This window comes from Macaca thibetana, chromosome 4 (assembly GCF_024542745.1).
Source record: "Macaca thibetana thibetana isolate TM-01 chromosome 4, ASM2454274v1, whole genome shotgun sequence".
NCBI lineage: Eukaryota > Metazoa > Chordata > Mammalia > Primates > Cercopithecidae > Macaca > Macaca thibetana.
In genome coordinates this window covers 164,742,193-164,760,200 of record NC_065581.1, presented here as the reverse complement: position 1 = coordinate 164,760,200, position 18,008 = coordinate 164,742,193, and the positions used below count along the sequence as shown (strand labels likewise).

The 18,008-nt window shown below is 47.9% G+C and overlaps 1 protein-coding gene and 1 long non-coding RNA gene across 8 annotated transcripts in view; one reads left to right on the top strand and one right to left on the bottom strand.

The window, feature by feature from the left end:
* The window catches only part of RPS6KA2 (ribosomal protein S6 kinase A2), a 491,259-nt gene that overhangs the window by 271,939 nt on the left and 201,312 nt on the right, over positions 1 to 18,008 (top strand). The window contains exon 1 of one of the 6 annotated variants that reach the window (XM_050789394.1): positions 5,648 to 6,004. The exons of the other annotated variants lie outside the window; for them this stretch is intronic. Coding sequence (XP_050645351.1) covers positions 5,906 to 6,004 — 99 coding nt within the window. The 5' untranslated portion in view covers positions 5,648 to 5,905. Of the gene's footprint in view, positions 1 to 5,647; positions 6,005 to 18,008 lie in introns of those variants that run through there. 6 annotated transcript variants of the gene reach the window in all.
* On the bottom strand, positions 427 to 4,871 carry LOC126953780 (uncharacterized). 2 transcript variants are annotated; one of them, XR_007725354.1, is made up of 3 exons: positions 4,533 to 4,871; positions 3,359 to 4,031; positions 427 to 1,937 (listed from the first exon to the last, which is right to left on the bottom strand). It is a non-coding gene; the product is annotated as an uncharacterized LOC126953780 (long non-coding RNA). The 2 variants fall into 2 exon arrangements; XR_007725355.1 differs by having other exon boundaries at positions 3,359 to 3,429.

Sequence of the window (18,008 nt, the reverse complement as noted above, 5' to 3'; positions counted from 1 at the left end):
GTTTTTCCATGTTTGTGGTCGTGTTGGAATAAAACCTGACAGTTTTGCAAATCGTGGATTTACAGGGAACCATCTGAGTGAACTGTGTAAAGGCTCAGCGATTGTGATTTCGATTTTGAGGTGGTAAAATGGAGGGGATGAGTAAGGGGGAGGAGTCACTCAGAGGTGGTGCCTGTGGATGCGAGGACGTATCCTGGAAACGTCTGGCCCCAATTCCTTCCCCTCAGCCCGTGGGTCTCCAGCAAATTCTGCTCCCAGCGTTACTGCCCACCTCGGCCTCTTGTTCTCCATCACTGTGGCCACTGCGGTTTGCTCTTCATGAGGACACTGTCCTGTCCCACAAGACTGTCACGGGGCACCTCCCTGATCTGCTTCCTCTGCTGTGCACCCTGCTGCCAGAACTTTCTCAGATACAAGTGTGTCCCTGTTATCCTCAGCTTCATGCTTCAGTGGCCCCTTTGTTAAGCTGAGAACAAACGTCATCGCCTCCACCTGACCCCACACCCTGAGCCCATGCTCTGGCCACACAGCGTCACTCACCCCAGGGCCTTTGCACAAAATGATCTTTCTTTCTGCTCTCATCCCCACTTGCCTGGTTTGAAAAACTGTCCCTATGTCCCTCTAGCCCTTCCTCCCTCCGCATGGGCCAGCTGCATGCTTGTCTGCCTGAAAGCGTGGCACGTTCCGCTGACTCACGGTATATTTTTGTATCTGATCATTTGTCACTAGCCTGTGATGATCTTGTGAGAGGGCACAGTGCTGAGTACAGAGGAAGAGACTGTGAAACGCATGATACGCGAATACATTCAAACAAGTAATTCTTCCATCCTAGAATTATAACCGTAATTGTAATTAATCTACAGCACTTTCTACCATGTTTTACAAATATTATGACTATTAAATAATCTTTAAGTAACTTTTATAAAAATTGAGATGTAGTAACTAGATGTAAGTCTATGGATTAACCGAGTGAATAATGAGTGCCTTGCTGAGTGTATCAATTAGGATTCCTTTGGCTGCAAATGGTAGAAAACTCAGCTCAATGAAAAGATTTGTTATTTTCCACAGAAATAAGCCTCAAAGAGGTTTGGCTGCAGAATTGGTTAATGCAGTAACTCAACAGTGTTATCAAGGATCCAGAATGTTTCCAGTTTTCTGCCATGCCATGCTTAGCATGACCCCATGGGCCCAAAGTACCCCCGGCTCTGAGCATCCCATCCTTACACACTGGCCAGAGGTAGAAGAAGAAACTCACTCCTTTACTTTGCCCCAGTTTCCTTTCTTGCTCTGTGGACTTACGCAATCTGCTCTGAGGTTTTTTTTTTTTTTTTTTTTTTTTTTTTTTTTGGTGTTTTTGAGATGGGCTCTCACTCTGTTACCCAGGCTGGAGTGCAGTGGCACAATCTCAGATCACTGCCATCTCCGCCTCCTGGGCTCAAGTGATCCTCCCACTTCAGCCTCCGAAGTAGCCGGGACCACAGGCACACACCACCACATCCAACTGATTTTTGTAGTTTTTAGTAGAGAAAACATGGGTTTTGCCATATTGCCCAGGCTGGCCTTGAACTCCTGGGCTCAAGTGATCTGCCCATCTCGGCCTCCCGAAGTGCTGGGATTGCAGGCATGAGCCCCCGCGCCTGGCCTCGAGGTATTTCATACCCGTGTTGGGTACATGTTGTCCTCTGGTCTCCCAACACGGCTCAGTGTGCCTCTGCCGCTACCTGACCCTGTTCTTGAGTTGCGCTGTCCGTCTCTGCTCTCTCCTCCCTCACTAAGCTCCGGCTGCTAGTATACTTTTCCTCTGGGTTAAGTTCCTTCTTGGTCTCCTGGTCTCTGTGTCTCTCTTCTGGTCTTCCTCCTCTGTGTTGTTACTGTTGATTTCTGTATGTCCTTCCTCATTCATTCTTTTTATTTTCTCCAGCTGTGTTGAGGTATAACTGACAAAGAAAAAAAATTTTTTTTTGAGATGGAGTTTCGCTCTTGTTGCCCAGGCTGGAGTACAATGGTATGATCGCCACTGACCGCAACTCCGCCTCCCGGGTTCAAGGGATTCTCCTGCCTTAGCCTCCCGAGTAGCTGGGATTATAGGCATGTGCCACCACGCCCGGCTAATTTTGTATTTTTAGTCGAGATGGGGTTTCTCCATGTTAGTCAGGCTGGTCTTGAACTCCTGACCTCAGGTGATCTGCCCGCCTCGGCCTCCCAAAGTGCTGGGATGATAGGCGTGAACTACCCTGTGCAGCCAAAAGTTGCATAATTTAAGGGACACCCCATCATGTTTGCTGTAGGTATACCTTGTGCAAGGATTCCCACAATCAAGCTAATGAACACACCCATCGCCTCACATAGCTACCTGCGGGCAACACAGATGGGCTTGGAGGACATCATACTAAGTGGAATAAGCCAGACAAGGGAAGACAAATGTCCACGATCTCACTTATCTGTGAAGTCTAAAAGCTCCCCACATTGTTTCCATTTATTTTAAAGATATATAAAGTTTCACTTGAAGTGCAATTTAGCATTTTATTGAAAATATATTATGAGAATAAAAGAGAGTTTTAGAAACTTGAAACTTCCAGCAGCCTGTAGGGCTGTTTGGAGACGAACTGACATTTGTGGTACTTGACTAATTAGAAGCTCTTGGATGTCACTCTTAACATACTCCTGTGGGGTGCCCCGAGAATGTGGCATCTTCCCATCTTCCCATATGTGGGTAAAGCACATCAGCCTTACCCACAAAGATACCTGTGTAGCCCTGAAGAGATGGTAAATCTTGTCACAGTCCCCAAACTGTGCCCTGTTATTCCTCAGCCTGGGACTCCCGCCGCCTCTTGTCTGTCCAAGAAACTTATTCCCTCATCTTCTTACCCTCAGGCGTTCAGAGCAAAGGCCATCTCCTCCTTGACTTTGCCAATTAGTATTGGCTTCTCATTCATCTCTTACACATTTCTTTCACTTTACATAAAAATGGCATCAGCTTTGCCTGTTCACTCACCTTCTCTTCCATAAGACTGTGAACTTCTTGAGATATTGTAATCACTTTGTGTCACAAATGACCACCACAGTGCCAGATGTTAGTAGGTGATCGATAATCACTTGTGGAATTGCAGTGACCATGCATCAGCTAATCTGGTACTCATAGAAGTAGCAGTCACCATGGAATTCAGTCTCAAACTTACTGTGCTTGAGTTAGAGAAAATGTGAGATACTCAGAGGTCTACCAAGCTCTTTGTCTGCTCTTGAGTCCTTTCCCATTCCATCATCTGGGCAAGAGCCTTTATCAAGTTCACTTTCTTTTCTGGTATTTGGTGAGGATAATTTGGATTTAGGTTACAATGCGTCTTGATATTATACCTACCCTAGATTTACTGGTTTCGGAGGATTTCATTACATAGGCACATGAAGTAGTGTTCCGTGATTTTGGTATACCTGTATTTTACCAGAAGAAAAACAAAGGCAAACATATTTACTGTTGTAGCAATGAATTCCATGGTTGAAATCTGAACGATTTCCCCCCCAAGTTCAACAGAACAGTTTTGTTGCCTTCAAATTTGGGGAACTCATGAATGTCGCATGAAATATTTCCTTTCCAATTTTGTCAGATCACGTCAAAATACTATCGTCGATACAACACAAGCCTTGACTTAGGCCTGCCTCTGGACTTTTGTCCTGAACAGGATGCCCGCCAGTTGGTATAGTTGGCATTCTGCACCCCTGTCTCCAGCCAGTATTACTGGCTGCCCTTCTGAGGGAAGCATAGTCGGGTTGGCCCTCCCTCATCCCCAGAGTCTGTGTCCAGTTGGAGGTCCATCTACCGCTTCCCGTGCTGCGTACAGTATCTTTGTGTTTGCCTAGAGCCAGGATGCCTAAGGATCCCAGCAGGGATACAGGGCACTCAGAGGCTACCCTCCCAGCAGAACCTTAAAGGAAGCAGGAAAAGCAGTTTTCATGGGCACTTAATTGGCGCATCGTCTTGAAAAGCAGCAAAAAGAGGTGTTTGGTGTTTGGTGTCCTTGTGGGGTCCTGCACTTCTGTTTTTAAAGAAAAATAGTTATTATAAATCCTTTAATACATAATATGAAAATCAATTGCACTATTTAAATTCACAAAGCACTCCCATATCCGTGATCTTGCATAAGCCTCTTGCTATCCAGTAAGGGAGATGAGGCAGGTTTCACTCATATTTTCTTCTTAGAGATGAGTCGTGGGAACAACGTGCAGCGGCACCCAAGTTCACCAAGCAAGGAAGGGGCAGCGCCAGAGTCCTGGTGCTAAACTCCCGGCTTCCACTCCGGAGCAGCACCGCTCAACGCGGGTCTCCAGGAAACCCAGAGAGCCTATCTGGTCTCACCTCAGCCCGGATGCAGCATGAGCTTAAAGCTCTTATTTAAGGACATTCTGACCTCTACCCACCTTAGCCAAAATAGCCTATCACAAGTATTAACGTAACATCTGAGTAGTCCAAGGAGCAAAACAACGCGAGGATTTTGCAGTTCGCACTGCAAAAGAGCAAGCAAGACTTGTCAACTCACCACCACAGTCGTTTCTGGTCTTTGCAGGTGGTGATGGTGCTATGTCAATGGGCTCGGTTTCTCCCTGTTTTTAAACACAAACTCAACACGTGCACAAGAGGAAAACAGAGTACCCAGGCTGCACCGGGTCGTGAGCCCGCAGATCCCGGCCCTCCTGCAGCCCTTGGTGAGCATTTCTAGGAAAAAAAAAAAAAAAAGTGTTTCCCTTTAAGGCAGATCCGGGCCTTGCCCTAGACCCAGGTCACCCCGCCCCGGGTATTCCCAGCGCGGGCCCTGATAAGCCATCTGTGTAGACGTTTCCTAGAATGGGGCCGGCTGCGGAGGGCGGATGCGTCTTTGTTCTGCAGCCGCGGGAGGGAGGCGCCCCGCCGGCTGCCTGAGCCCCCGCCCTCGGGCTTGTTTGTCCGCTCCGGCAGAGGGAAGGCACCGGTCCCGCGGCAGTCGGCTCTGGGCCAGGCTGCAGGATCCGCTGGCAGGCGGGGGTGCCTCGCTCGCTGGCCGCTGCGGTTTTGCTTGGGTTTTCTAGAAGCATTTGCTGATCAACAATTAAAGTTTGGTTCAGCAGAGAAAAACATGACGACAAAGTGTGCATAGGGATGTTTTAAGGAAGGAAAACATAATGACGGCCCCAAGCTGGAAGAAAGAGCAGCCGGGCCGAAGTTGCGTGACAGGAATGCCAGCAACTGCGCGGCTCCTGAGCCGCTACACGGCTCTCCGGAGCCGGGAGCTGTCCCGGGCCGATGCTCATTAGGCATGCGGCAGTCGCGGGCGCTGATTGGCGGGCAATGCTGTGGGCGGGGCCGTGGGTGGACCCGCGTGGGGGCGGGGCTGCACGGAGCTGGTACTCGTAGGAAGGAGTAGAAAGAGGAGGAGGGATGAGCACCTGGAGCCTCAGGGCGACGCTGATGATTGGAGGTATCGGTGGAGGCGGGGCTCTCCTGGGCGGGGCGGTAGGCGCTCATTGGCAGTGCTTGGTAGTGGGCGGGAACGGGCGGGGTGGTGAGCGCTGATTGGCGGTAGTGGCGGGGCGGGGCGGGGCGGAGGAGGAGGAGGTGTGCGTGCCGGGGCGCGAAGCGAAGGGCGCTGATTGGCGGTAGTGGCGGTGGGCGTGGTGTAGGCGTGGCGCGTGGCCGGCGCTGGTACTCGCAGGGGAGGCGAAGAAGGAGGCGGAGGGAGCGCCTGGGGCCCCGGCCGCGGTGGCCGGCGCGGCCTGCCCTTTGTGACCGCAGCCCGCGCCCCACGCCCCACGCCCATGGCCGTCGCGCCGGGCTCCCCGGCCCCGCGCGCCCACCCGCGGACCTGAGCCCGGCACCTGGGATGCCGGGGATGCGCGTCCCCCGGCCCTGCGGCTGCTCCGGGCTGGGCGCGGGGCGATGGACCTGAGCATGAAGAAGTTCGCCGTGCGCAGGTTCTTCTCCGTGTACCTGCGCAGGAAGTCGCGCTCCAAGAGCTCCAGCCTGAGCCGGCTCGAGGTAATGCGGCCGCCTTCGGGGCGCGCAGGTGCCAGGCGCCAAGCGGGCTGTGGCAGCCCGAGCCCGCCTCGCCACCTCTGGGTGGACCCCGAGACCCGTCAGGGAGTTCAAGTTACTGGAAAGCTGGTCCGGTTCCGAAAATCGAACCAAAGGGCTCCCAACGTTATCGCTCGGACTCCGTAGTAATTGGGCGGTCCGTGGGTCCTTGTGGGGGCCAACTCCACCCCCACTGCATTTCCAGCTCGTTTATCCGCTGCTGGCTGCACGGGGTGTGGTGTGGTCCCCTGTGGGCCACGGGTGACCGGGTGCGGAGGGGCTTTCTCTGCAGCTGGACAGCCGCGTGGCGCGAAGCGCTTCGCAGGGGTCCATCAGAGTCCCGAGTGGAGAAGCCCCCCAGCTCCGCCCTCTGAGGCACTGATCAGGTGCTGTCAGCCGTGCCCGGCTGGCAGGTTCCACCTTATCTTGTAGCTCATTCGTGCATTTGAAGTCAGTGTAGGATTCACAGAACGGGGAAGAACGGGCAGCAGCACGATTTACTTAGGCATCTAAAACGGCGCTCAGGAGTAAAGCGCCTGATGCAATATCCTCACAGCGCCGGGGTTGATACAGATTCGTCCTGAAAACCCAGAGTACTCCCAAAGCCCTGTCCTTTCTACCTGTCCCGCATCTTGGCATCTTAGGGTTTTCTTTTGGACGGTTCTCTTGTGGTGTTTTTTATTTCGACCATCAAATCTTATTCTCTTAATCCCAGTGTCCAAATCACATTGTTGAATCTATAGATGACAAAACAGTGAAACGTGTTTAAGTGAAAAAGAGACATGGTGATGGGGAGACTGAGGCTGGGACCCAAAGATTTTGCCTGACACTGTGCCGCCTTTGCCTCAAGGCTGGCACCTGTGCGGTTTTGGTTGGTTTGTTTCAACTGGAGCAATCTCAGATGTTTCATCTTGGTGTTCTTTGTCCCAGCTGCCATGATATTAGACACAGGCATGGGTGCTGTAACAATTGAGAGACCGCTAAGCAGAGCTCAGGAATAGACATAAAAGTAGAAGAGTAAAAAGAAGTAAAAAGAGTAAAAAGAAAGAGTAAAAAGTTTCTCTTATGGCATCCCTAAATCAGAATTGAAGTACTAGATAGGATCAGTGTGGCCGGTTCCTAAGGGTAAAATATATCTTTCAAATAAAACTGTTAATCCAGTACTGGAGGAGGGCTTGCTTTAAGTCTATGATTGAGAGAAATTAAGCACACCTTCAGGGAGACAAATCATTTTGCTGGGACACAGGCACTTAAAAAAATCTAAAGTTGACAAGATCAGAAACTCAGAATAGTATTTATGTTTATCTGGATACATGTTTTTATTTCCTGTTTCATCACAATGCCAAGTTTATTAGACATCTCCTTGTCTCCTTCCATTTATTGTCTCTGTCAAGAAGAGGCACACGTGTGAGCAAACTCCAGGCATTGTTTATGAAGAGCAGCTAAACACTGGCTGACCAGTGGGAGTTCAAGAATCTGCCTGATTCTGGATACACACACCTCTGGTATTAGGGTTCTGCAAGGAGGGCCGGGCTGCAGAAGTGCCTCCAAAAAGAATACAGTGGGAAACAAGGTAGGGGTGGGAATAGGAAACGAGGTTTTTTTGATGTACAAATAAAATTTCTAGAAGTCATACATAAACCATCAGCGACGTAGGAGGTCAAATGGGCTGAAAATAAATGTAGTCTAACAGCAAGTAGTCAATTAGCGCTTTCTATGTGCCAGATCCCGTAGTAGGTGCTGGAGGTCTCAAGATAGTCAATAATGTCCAAGCACAGTGGCTCATGCCTGTAATCCCAGCCTTTTGGGAACCTGAGGCAGGCAGATCACAAGGTCAGGAGATCGAGACTATTCTGGCCAACATGGTGAAACCCCGTCTCTACTAAAAATACAAGAATTAGCTGGGCATGGTGGCATGTGCCTGTAATTCCAGCTCTTCAGGAGGCTGAAGCAGGAGAATCATTTGAACCAGGGAGTCAGAGGTTGCAGTGAGCCGAGATCGCGCCACTGCACTCCAGCCTGGCGACAGAGCAAGACTCGTCTCAAAAAAAAAAAGATGGTCACTACTAACACAATGCTCTCTTCTTTACAAATGCATTCCCTGGCTTCCTATTATTTGATGCTTGTGAAAATCGGGGTAGCGTATGTTACTATCCTCATTCTATTGCTATGGGAATAAAACCGTGAGAGTTTGAGAGTCTTGTTGAAAGCTTTCCAAGGAAATTCTGCAAGTGTTTATGGAGGACCAGGTCTGGGGCTGGTCTTTTTCTGGGTACTGTGTCCAAAAAGACACAAGACATGGAAGTCCCGGCCTCAGGGCGCTTCCGCCCAGTGAGGATTCGCACAAGCAGCTGACTTTGTGTCCCATCCAGTGAGTTCCTCTTCTCCCTACCCATACTTGAGAAGGCTGCGTGTTGGTTTGTGTGTTCACAGCTGGTTATAGGCCAAGAAGCACTCATCAAAAAATGTAAAACTGAGCAGGGGAGGTCTGTCAATGGATTGAGGTTGAGAAATAGGACACAAAGTACTGAACACAGATGTGTATTTCCTCTGTTTGGATGAATGAGAAAGATAACTCGTTTTATAATGGGAAACATTTTAAAATTATTTCTGTGAAATTTATATTTTGAAATATACAGAGACTTTGAAAATTTTTGTTATTTGAAATTCAAAGTCTAGTGACATAAACAGGAAATTAACATAGTTACTTTAAGTTGAAAACAGTATTTTCATTTAAAAGGCTTTCAGGAGAGACTCCGTCCTAATGTTATCATTCTCGATTTTATTTATTTTCATTTTTAATTTTTTTAATAATGAGAAATTTCTAAAGTTCCTTCTTTTTTTCCTCTCTTTTACATTTATCCTTGGCAAAACTTCTCTGAACATACTTGATTTTAAAATAAATTTTACATCTATAACCCAACATTTACTAAACCCTAAGTGACAGAGAAGCCAGGTTACTTAATCATATTTGGAAACAGCTTATGAATTACAGATTAAAATGAAATTCAATGAAATATTTTTGTCCTCTGTCATCATAGAACCAAGTGAGATGGCCAAGTTGTTGGCTCTGGCAACTATAACTTTGGGGGTTTGTAGAGGAAAACTGGGTATCTTGCATAGAATTCCATGGGTGTGCCCCAGAAAGATGTCAGGTGTCCGTGACTACAAGACCCTCACCACCCCCAGAGAGCTCTGCTTTCAGGGCATCGACAGTGTTGTCTAAGAACCACGACACATTGCTGGGCAGAGTAACCTGCATCTCATTCAACAGTCCATTTCATAGATGAGGAAAGGAGACACTGGCCCATTTGCTGAGCTGGAGTTACCGTCACCCAGGTGGGATAGGATACCCTCTCAGTGTCTGGCCTATGAGTTGTGCACTTATCTACAAAATATGTTACCCATGCCAGTTGCCTACTGAGCTAAGGTGGCTTTGAGAGCAAGGAAATGCACCACCCTCACCGTCCTAACTTAGCAGAACCATAGATCCACTGAGCTGAAAGGAATCTTCCCCCCACTCAACCTTTCCACATGCCAGTAGAGCCTCAGAAGATGGAATGTGCAACCTCCAAAGCTTAGTTTATAGTTCTTCCAAGAGGGAATGTACATTTTAAACTAATGAAAAGTGATATTATTAACCCAAGATAAGACTTCCACCAATTTGCTAAAGGTATCAATATACAAAGTCATTTCATTTAGGGAGCAGTTATTCATTTGGAGTTACCAAAGCCAGAGGGTTCTCTTTGGTGACCTATTATTTGAGCTATTTTAGCTGTAACTGGCGTTTCTCCTGAAAGACAATGGGGAGTGAATGAGGAAGACAAAATGCGAGGCTTTACCTGGGATATTGCTAGTGGTGAACTGCTGAGTGGAAGGAGAATTTCGTTTTATTTATCTATTTGCTCAATTGTTCATACACTCAAAAGATTTAAGCACATATTGTGTGCATTGTGCTAAGCAACTGGGAAATAAAAATAGGATCCCTGCCCTCAGCGCACTTAATGTCTAGCAATAGAAGCAAACAAGTCAAAAGAAGCTTGCTATTAGGGTATAAGTGCTGTGAAATTATTGGCAGCTTTGGATTTAAATGGCCTGATTAGATAAATTGTCAACTTATTTCTATTTCTGGTGGTCACAGATCATCAGAATTTATCTATGTGTACATATAAAGATGTTTTAATTGCTTATTCTTTTTAAGGAAAACATGGTATCCTAATAAAGGAAGTGTGAAGGGACTCTTAGCAAGCATCAGGAACAATATTGACTCCAGTCATGAATAAAAAGAAAGTTTCCTGGAAAGTTTACCACTAAGGCTTATACTTGGTGCTTGATAGGTGAGCTCTTCTTCTAGATCTTGGGTGGTTTCCAAGAAAACCATTTCTAATTAAGATAATTTTCAGGTACTCCCAATAAATACTCCCACAGAAATTATGTTTATCCTAATTTTATTGGATTTTCTGACAGCCAAAAAAAAAAAAAACACACACACAATAAATAGTCCATATTAGTGAATACTGAATTTGTTCATCTTTTTGCTCATTTATATACTTTATTTTAAAGGCATTAAGCTTAATTCCTTATTTGTGGTCACACTTTCTATGCTTGGAAATTGCCTTATTCTAAATATGCCTCATGCTTGGAATTTCATTACATACTTTATTTCTTTACATTCAAGAAAAATCCCCAAAGTATTGTTGGTTTTTTAAGCTATGTGAAAAGACAGCTAAACGTAGTGAGATTTTGCCCCTTTTGCTTTGCCTGTCCTTTTCCATAAGCCCCTGTGCTGACTGTCTTTGACCACACCCAGCACAGCAAAGACTGTTCAGACTATTTTTCATGTGCTCAGAAGTAGAAGAATGAAGTGGAAGCACACTAAATAAAAAAGGAACATATGTTCATATCCTGTGACTTACCATTTACCTGGGATTTCATTCTGTTTCTCACATGTGGGGCGAATAGTTACTCAGAAGTAGCAATTTAATAGTGGGTGGGAGAAGTATGAACTCTCAGAGGCAGCTTCCAGGGCTACTGGCCATGAAGGGGAAAGGGGAGGAAAGAGGCTTAGGGGCTGTAGCTTCAGGATGAAGGCAATGTTCAGGTCGATCAGAGATGTTTGCAGCTTGAGGACCTTCAGGAAGCTGCCAAGAGAGTGCTCCTTTGATATGGGGGACCAGGATGAGTTTATTTTGTATGACGTGGAGTTGGTAACCAGTAATTTAGCCAGAAATACTCTACCTTTTTTGCTCCAAAGATCTGTGCTTGTTAAATAAGCAGAGCTGGTCTAAGACTAGCAGCGTTCTCTAGAATGCTCTGCTTTTATTTCTGATTACACTGAATTACGTTGTGTTGCATTTTCTCAGCATTTTATGTTTGCTGATATATTTTCACTAGTAAGAGCTATTACATTGAATTCAAATAAGTAAAAATTATCAACAAATAGGCTGTTAAGCTACAGTGTGATTTAATCAAGCAAATAGATCAGACACAAATATATTCCATATGAAATACTGTTAATCACATCTGACTTGCAGCTGCGTGAGAAGCCTTGTCTGCTGACTGCTTAGCTAGGGGAAAATAATGGTGCAGCTCTAAGGAAGCCGGAGGCACCCACACATCAGGACGTGGAGGACGAATGTGCTGTAACCACGCACCTAGGATTTATTACCAAGCAGGCCAGAAGCAGTATTTCCAACCAAGATGTGTACCTGTTGTTATTTGCATATGTTATGCAGTCATTTGCATACGTTAGGCAGTCATTTGCATGCATCCCTGGAGATCAGTTAGAGGGTGTTCCCAAGAATGCTACTGATATGAGAGCCCTACCTGATTCCATTCGGCAATGCTCCCTAGCCAGTCTTCCTCTATGAAGCTTGGTGTGCAAAGCTCCCCAGGCTGTGTGGTTTGCCCTTGCTTTGCCCTGTGGAGGTAGAATTCTGCAGGCATGGAGCAGGTGGTGTCCCTGTTTCCCTCCCACCCCTGCTCGGTGCCAGTCTCCTGCCATGGGAAGTGCCTGACCTTGCCGGCTGCCCCTTCTCCCAGCCACCTCACGCTGCCCCCGTGTTCTTTGTCTCCCTTGCCAAACCACTGCATCCTTTTGAGCACCCATCTCCCCAGCTACAAAATAGGGGTAACCCTGTAATAAGGGTTATCTTCAAGTTTTTAAATGCTTCAGCAGTGAAATATGCCTTGTCAGGACAGTTTGCACTTGGCAGCTGTGGTGTTGCGCAAAGCTGACTTTGGTTGGACCGTATCTGTAAAGGTTCTTGTACTATATTATGGGAGAAAAATGTTTTTTTTCTCTCCTGCCAGCCTTCTTCCTCGCCCCTTTGAATACACACCTGTTTCAAATTAGTATTATCACCATGAAACTAGTTTTTCCTAGGTTATAGCTATGTTAAGTTTACATACAATGATGGTTTAATCTTCGATGCTGTCATTTTAAACATAATTCGTGGTAATAGCCCCTCTTGGAAAACAGATCTGATTTCCACGCTGTTTCTGGTGTCAGCCCACGAGGAATGATGGAGTGGGGACTGTTGGGAGAAGGGAGAAGGCACTGGTAGAAATTATCTAGCCTTTTAGAGAAAAGAATTGTTTCTTCTTTCAGTTATTTTGTCTTCTATATGGAATTAGCAAGATTGGCTGGGCACGGCGGCTCATGCCTGTAATCCCAGCACTCTGGGAGGCCAAGGCGGGCAGATCACAAGGTCAGGAGATCAAGACCATCCTGGCTAACATGGTGAAACTCCATCTCTACTAAAAATACAAAAAAATTAGTCAGGTGTGGTGGCGGGCGCCTCTAGTCCCAGCTACTCGGGAGGCTGAGGCAGGAGAATCACTTGAACCCGGGAAGCGGAGGTTGCAGTGAGCCGAGACAGTGCCACTGCACTCCAGCCTGGGCAACAGAGAGCGAGACTCCATCTCAAAAAAAAAAAAAAAAAAAAAAGAAATTAGCAAGATTTTAAAAAAATGAATCAAAGGTTAGTACTTAGGTATTGGCCAGTGTATTTCCTCCTGTTGCCAAAGAAAAGAAAAGCTTGAATGACATTGACAAATAAGAAAAACAGGCCTCATACCTGTGGAATGATTCGTATGCTGTAGTTTCACAATCTGAATTTTCAGATGGACATTAGCCAGAGTGCAAGCCTGAGGCCTGCTGTGGAAAACAGTCTCTGAGCTCGAAGTACACTGTCACATTCTTTGCATCAAGACATCTTGGCCACACATCCTGCCAAGGGCCTGTGGCTTGCAGCTTTTACTCATTAAACTGTGAGGCCAAATTTATAAGAGGAGGGGTGGGGAGATTTTACTTTGAATGACTTTATTTTGGAATGGTTATGGTAGAAATGCTCTAGTGACTACTTAAGAAGCTCACACGGGTCCCAATTTTAATGCTCTCAGCCCAGGATAATTGCAACTCGTTCTCTAGAACTAAGGTCGGATATCATATTAGCTTCTAAATAGTTTTACATCCAAAATATCATATGGACAATCTATCTAAGGGTGAAAAACCGAGGAAGCCTCTTGTTCTGAACTGTGGGTAAAACACAAGAGGAGCAGAGAAGATGGCTTTGAGAGGCCTCTGTGTGAGAAAAGCTGGGCAAGGCCGGGAGGAGGCAGGAAGCCCAAGGGGCTCTGCAGGCCCTCCATGAGCCCCAAGACTCCCAGGCCACATGGCTATCAGCTCCTGCAGGCACCTGGGGCCCTGGGCTCCCTGTCACAGGGTCAAGTCCCGGAGAGACTGCTGCCCTCTACACTGTGCTTGCAAAGGTGCTACGGGAAACCCTCTTACCTGTAACTTGCTAAAGCAACTCTGTTGATTGGTTGACTTTGAACATAACGAAGGAAAGAAACACAGACAAACAAAACAACTTTTAAAAGAGCATTTATTTTTAGAACGCCTTTGACTTCTTGAGTTCTTCTTGGTTTCTCATCACTTCAGGGACTTAACAGACAGACTGCGGGAATCAAAGGGGTGACTATAGCTGACTGCCTTCATTCCAGAGAACCCGAGACATGGCATGAGGTTGGGTCTGTCTCTTATTTCTAGATCTTAACAAAGAAAACGCATGGATTATAATGTGTGTCTCAGTCAAGTCCTTGTAGGGTACAACCCAACAGAGAAGTGAAAAAACTTTCAATCTGATGGCATTGATCGGAGCCCATATGCACAAGGCTGGTGCGCGAATCTGATGGCATCGATTGGAGCCCACACACACAGGGCTCGTGTGCGAATCTGATGGCATCGATTGGAGCCCATATGCACAGGACTGGTGCGCGAATCTGATGGTATCGATTGGAGCCCATATGCACAGGGCTCTTGTGCGCAGCATCCAGTGTGTCTCTCAGGGATGTAAGCATCTAGACCTCTGTCCTGATGTCTTCTTGAGTGTCAAGGCTCATGACAGCAGAACTCCAAAAACTGATATAGGGAAGGGAGCATGACCTGCTAAAATGAGCTGGCCAAAGTCACTCTGTGTGCATGAGGGAGAAGAAGAGATATGCGTCTGAGACACCCGCCCTACCCTCCCAGAGCTTGGATGTAACAGGTGCTGGGCATTTGCCCGAATTGCCATGGGAGTTATAGAGTAGTGCCCGTGTTTTCATTTTACTATCTCCACCTCCCACTCAGCCAGGGTAAGCTAGACATGGAGCCTTTCACCACCTGTGAGCCTGATCTTCTAGTGATGGTCACTCTTTTCCTTGGTCTTACCCCTTCCATTGCTGACCTCCCTCCGGGTCACCTCTCTACCCCAGGGATCTTCCCTTCCCTGAACTGTCTGCCCCTCGGTCCATTCTCAGGCCCCACCCACACCTGTTCCACACTCAGGTCTCCTGCTTTGCATGACTCTGAGCTCCTCTAGGGCTTGGATTCAGGGCTGTCTCTTTGGGAGACTCTGGCCCAGGGACACTTGGATCCAGACAGGATTCGGGAAGAGAAGTTTCTGTCTGTATGTGACTGTGGGTGTAGCGGAGCTCACTGCATCTGAGTCCTAGCCTAGAGGCGGTGGTTCGTGTTCAGATCACAGAAGAGAGGAATGTGTTGCACAGGAAGCACATTGAAGATTTCTTCCTCGTGATGTGGCTTGGTCACCCACGGTGGTAACATTCTGGAGTTTTAAGCTTGGTCACCCATGGTGGTAATGTTCTGGAGTTTTAAGGCTTGGTCACCCCTGGTGGTAACATTCTGGAGTTTTAAGAAGTGTCCTGAATCACACATCCCCCTGCATGGCCAGGCTTTGAGTCTGCAGAGGTCCACGTTTTCTCAGCCATCTGGGACAGAGCACACTGGTTCTCCCCAGTGGTGTCATCCGTCTGGACCCCACAATACTTCTTTGCTGTGTGTGAATTTACAGAAAACCTCGGGCTGGTTGGTGGTCTGTGCTGCTACAAATGCTGGCAGAGCTTGTGCAGAAGGAGGGTTCCATGGGCTGTTCTCCACGTTTGCTTGGCAGCCACGGACAGCTGTGGCTGTTGTGGGACTGTTGCCCCCGAGCCACGTGTGGCCATTCTCCGTGTAATACGCAACTTCTGGGTTAATATATGCAAAGTCCTTGGAGGTCATTTAGGACATTTTATCTTAGGAATTAGCCGTGGACTACCTATTCATTACATGCCTAAAAATTATCAGTAGGACTTGGGTGTAGAGGGTTAAAATGAAGACAAAAGGGGGTGCCTACCTGAAACCAATGGAGGAGGAGGTCATTAAAACCATCGTGTAAGTCAAATTACTCAGAAGCCAAGAGAGAACCGCATAGCAGCTTGAGGGGAGCTGGCATTGGGTATTTTACAGGCTAACTACTGTTTGGCCTTGAAAAATTTTCTATAGAAAAAATGTCTAATCTAGGCTCACAATATTGCTGATATAGTGTTTATGTTACAATAAAATTTTTGGGAAAAATCCCCGAACCACTTTGATTACTTAAAAAATTTTAAATGCAACAAAATATCTTAAAAGATTGAGAAACTATCAACATTTTTAAAAATGCACAGGTTTCCACATGTATTAATGCTGGTAATTTTTAAGAAATAGAAAAACAGGAAAAGTCAATAAGGATGTTTGTTTTAAACGCTGTTGCTTCTAGAATAGGTTTTATTCTAGGAAGATGGCCTTCGTGACATTGCTGATAGAGATTTCTAGTGAGATTTAAAGTCTTTGACTCCTGACACTGAGTTTCTGTGATGAATGACTTCCCTCTGCCTGTTCCAGCCTGTGACTGCCTTCGGCCCACGATGGAGTGGGCGCCCAGCACCTTCTCTCAGGCAGAGCTGGACTTCTATCAAGGGCTGTCCTGTACCCAGACTCATGAACCTTCTGGGCTCAGTTCTTTCTCCCACATGCATTTGTTCGTCTTCCTCTTGGGTGTTAGGGGCCGTGGCGCACCTTAGACTAGGATTGTCAGGCACCTGCTGTCAGGGGCCTCGGTGGCTCTGGGCTAGGTCAGCACTGTGGCTCCTGCCAGGCACCCCCCCCCCACCCCGCAATGGGTACCACAGTGGGCTCACCGCCCCTGTGTGAGTCCAGGTCTCTAGGGCAGAAATCCTGCCACACCCACGTGTGACCATCAGGCCCTTCTCCCCACTGGCCTGACACCCTCATGCAGCTCGGAGCTGTGGGCCTGGGCTCCGGCCTGGCAGGGGGAGGATGGATGAGAAGGATGGACCTCCAGCTGAGAGCCTTTGGAGCCGTTTTCGGGAATCGGGGCCGGGGGTTCTGCATGTTCCCCTTCCTCTCTCGAGCCCGGCCGTCCCTAGGCTGTAGAAGAGGCGCCATACACCTGCTGGAGCTGTCTGCAACTGCACCGTCATGTACATGAACACGTGTTGCTGGACGGGAGTGACTTGGTTGACATGGCCTCCGGCAGGCACAAGCGCTGGTGCTGGTGAGCAGGGTGGGTCTCGTTAGTGGTGGTGGTGATTTCTCCTGCAGTCGGTGAGGGGAGCGGTTGCCTGTGATCCAAGCGTCAGGGTGGGGGCTTTGGAGGTGGCCCCATGTTGTGAATTCTGGCTCTGCTACGTGGCACTCATATGACTTTGGCAAGGTCACCAGTGGGACCTCCTTGAGGCTCAGTTTTCTTCTCTGTAAAATTAGTATCACGTCTGCCTTATAGGGTCTGACCTGGAATAAAGGAAACTCCAGAGTGCTGGGGGACTCTCAGGCGGCACGGCAGGTCAGCCGGGGTACGGTCCGACTGCCACCTTCTCCCCACTGAGGCTGCGTTCCTGTGTCCCACACACAGTGCGTGGCAGGGTACCGCAAGGGACACGATAGAGGCCTAGCGCAGGGACCGCTGGTACAGGGGTTGAGCGTCTAAAAAGCAGTGTCATTGAAGCTGAATCACACTGAATGAGAAGGACTGCACTGAGGTCTGTGTATGCAGGGAGATGTCTCAAAATGCAGCAGATCACAAAGGGCAAAGGGCAGGCGGCAGTCCTGCGCTGAGTGGGCAAGTCCTCAACGGTGTCTAGACCCCACAGGCAGCACAGGGGACACAGTGCCCGTCCGGGGGTGTGTGCTCTCCCTCTCTGATGTTCAGGACTCCCCTTGGGGCACTTTGGTGGGTCTCAGGGATGGTCCGGGACAGGACAGAGCAGGGATAAGGAGAGAGGTCCCGGAGACCGTGGGTATCTAATTCCAGCACTCGCACCCAGCCCTTGCTTTTGCTGTGTCCTGCCTGGTACGAGCAGAGCGAGCACATGGTGTGTGGGTGCCGTCTGCCTGTGCGCCACGGGTTTGTGTTTCAAGCGGGAAAGGCCGAGCATCTCGGGGGCCCCGGTCGGTCAGCAGATCCTTCCAATGTGACTGGGCAGCTCAGCCTGGCCTTCGTCCACTGCTTCCCTTCATTTAAAAACAAACAAAAAAAGACATCCCCTCTGATGTCTTTAATAATCTTCAGAAATGCTTGTCTGACTCCTCCCTTTATTCTACATCTTCTTCCTCCACGTTTCCTTTTTACTTTAGAGA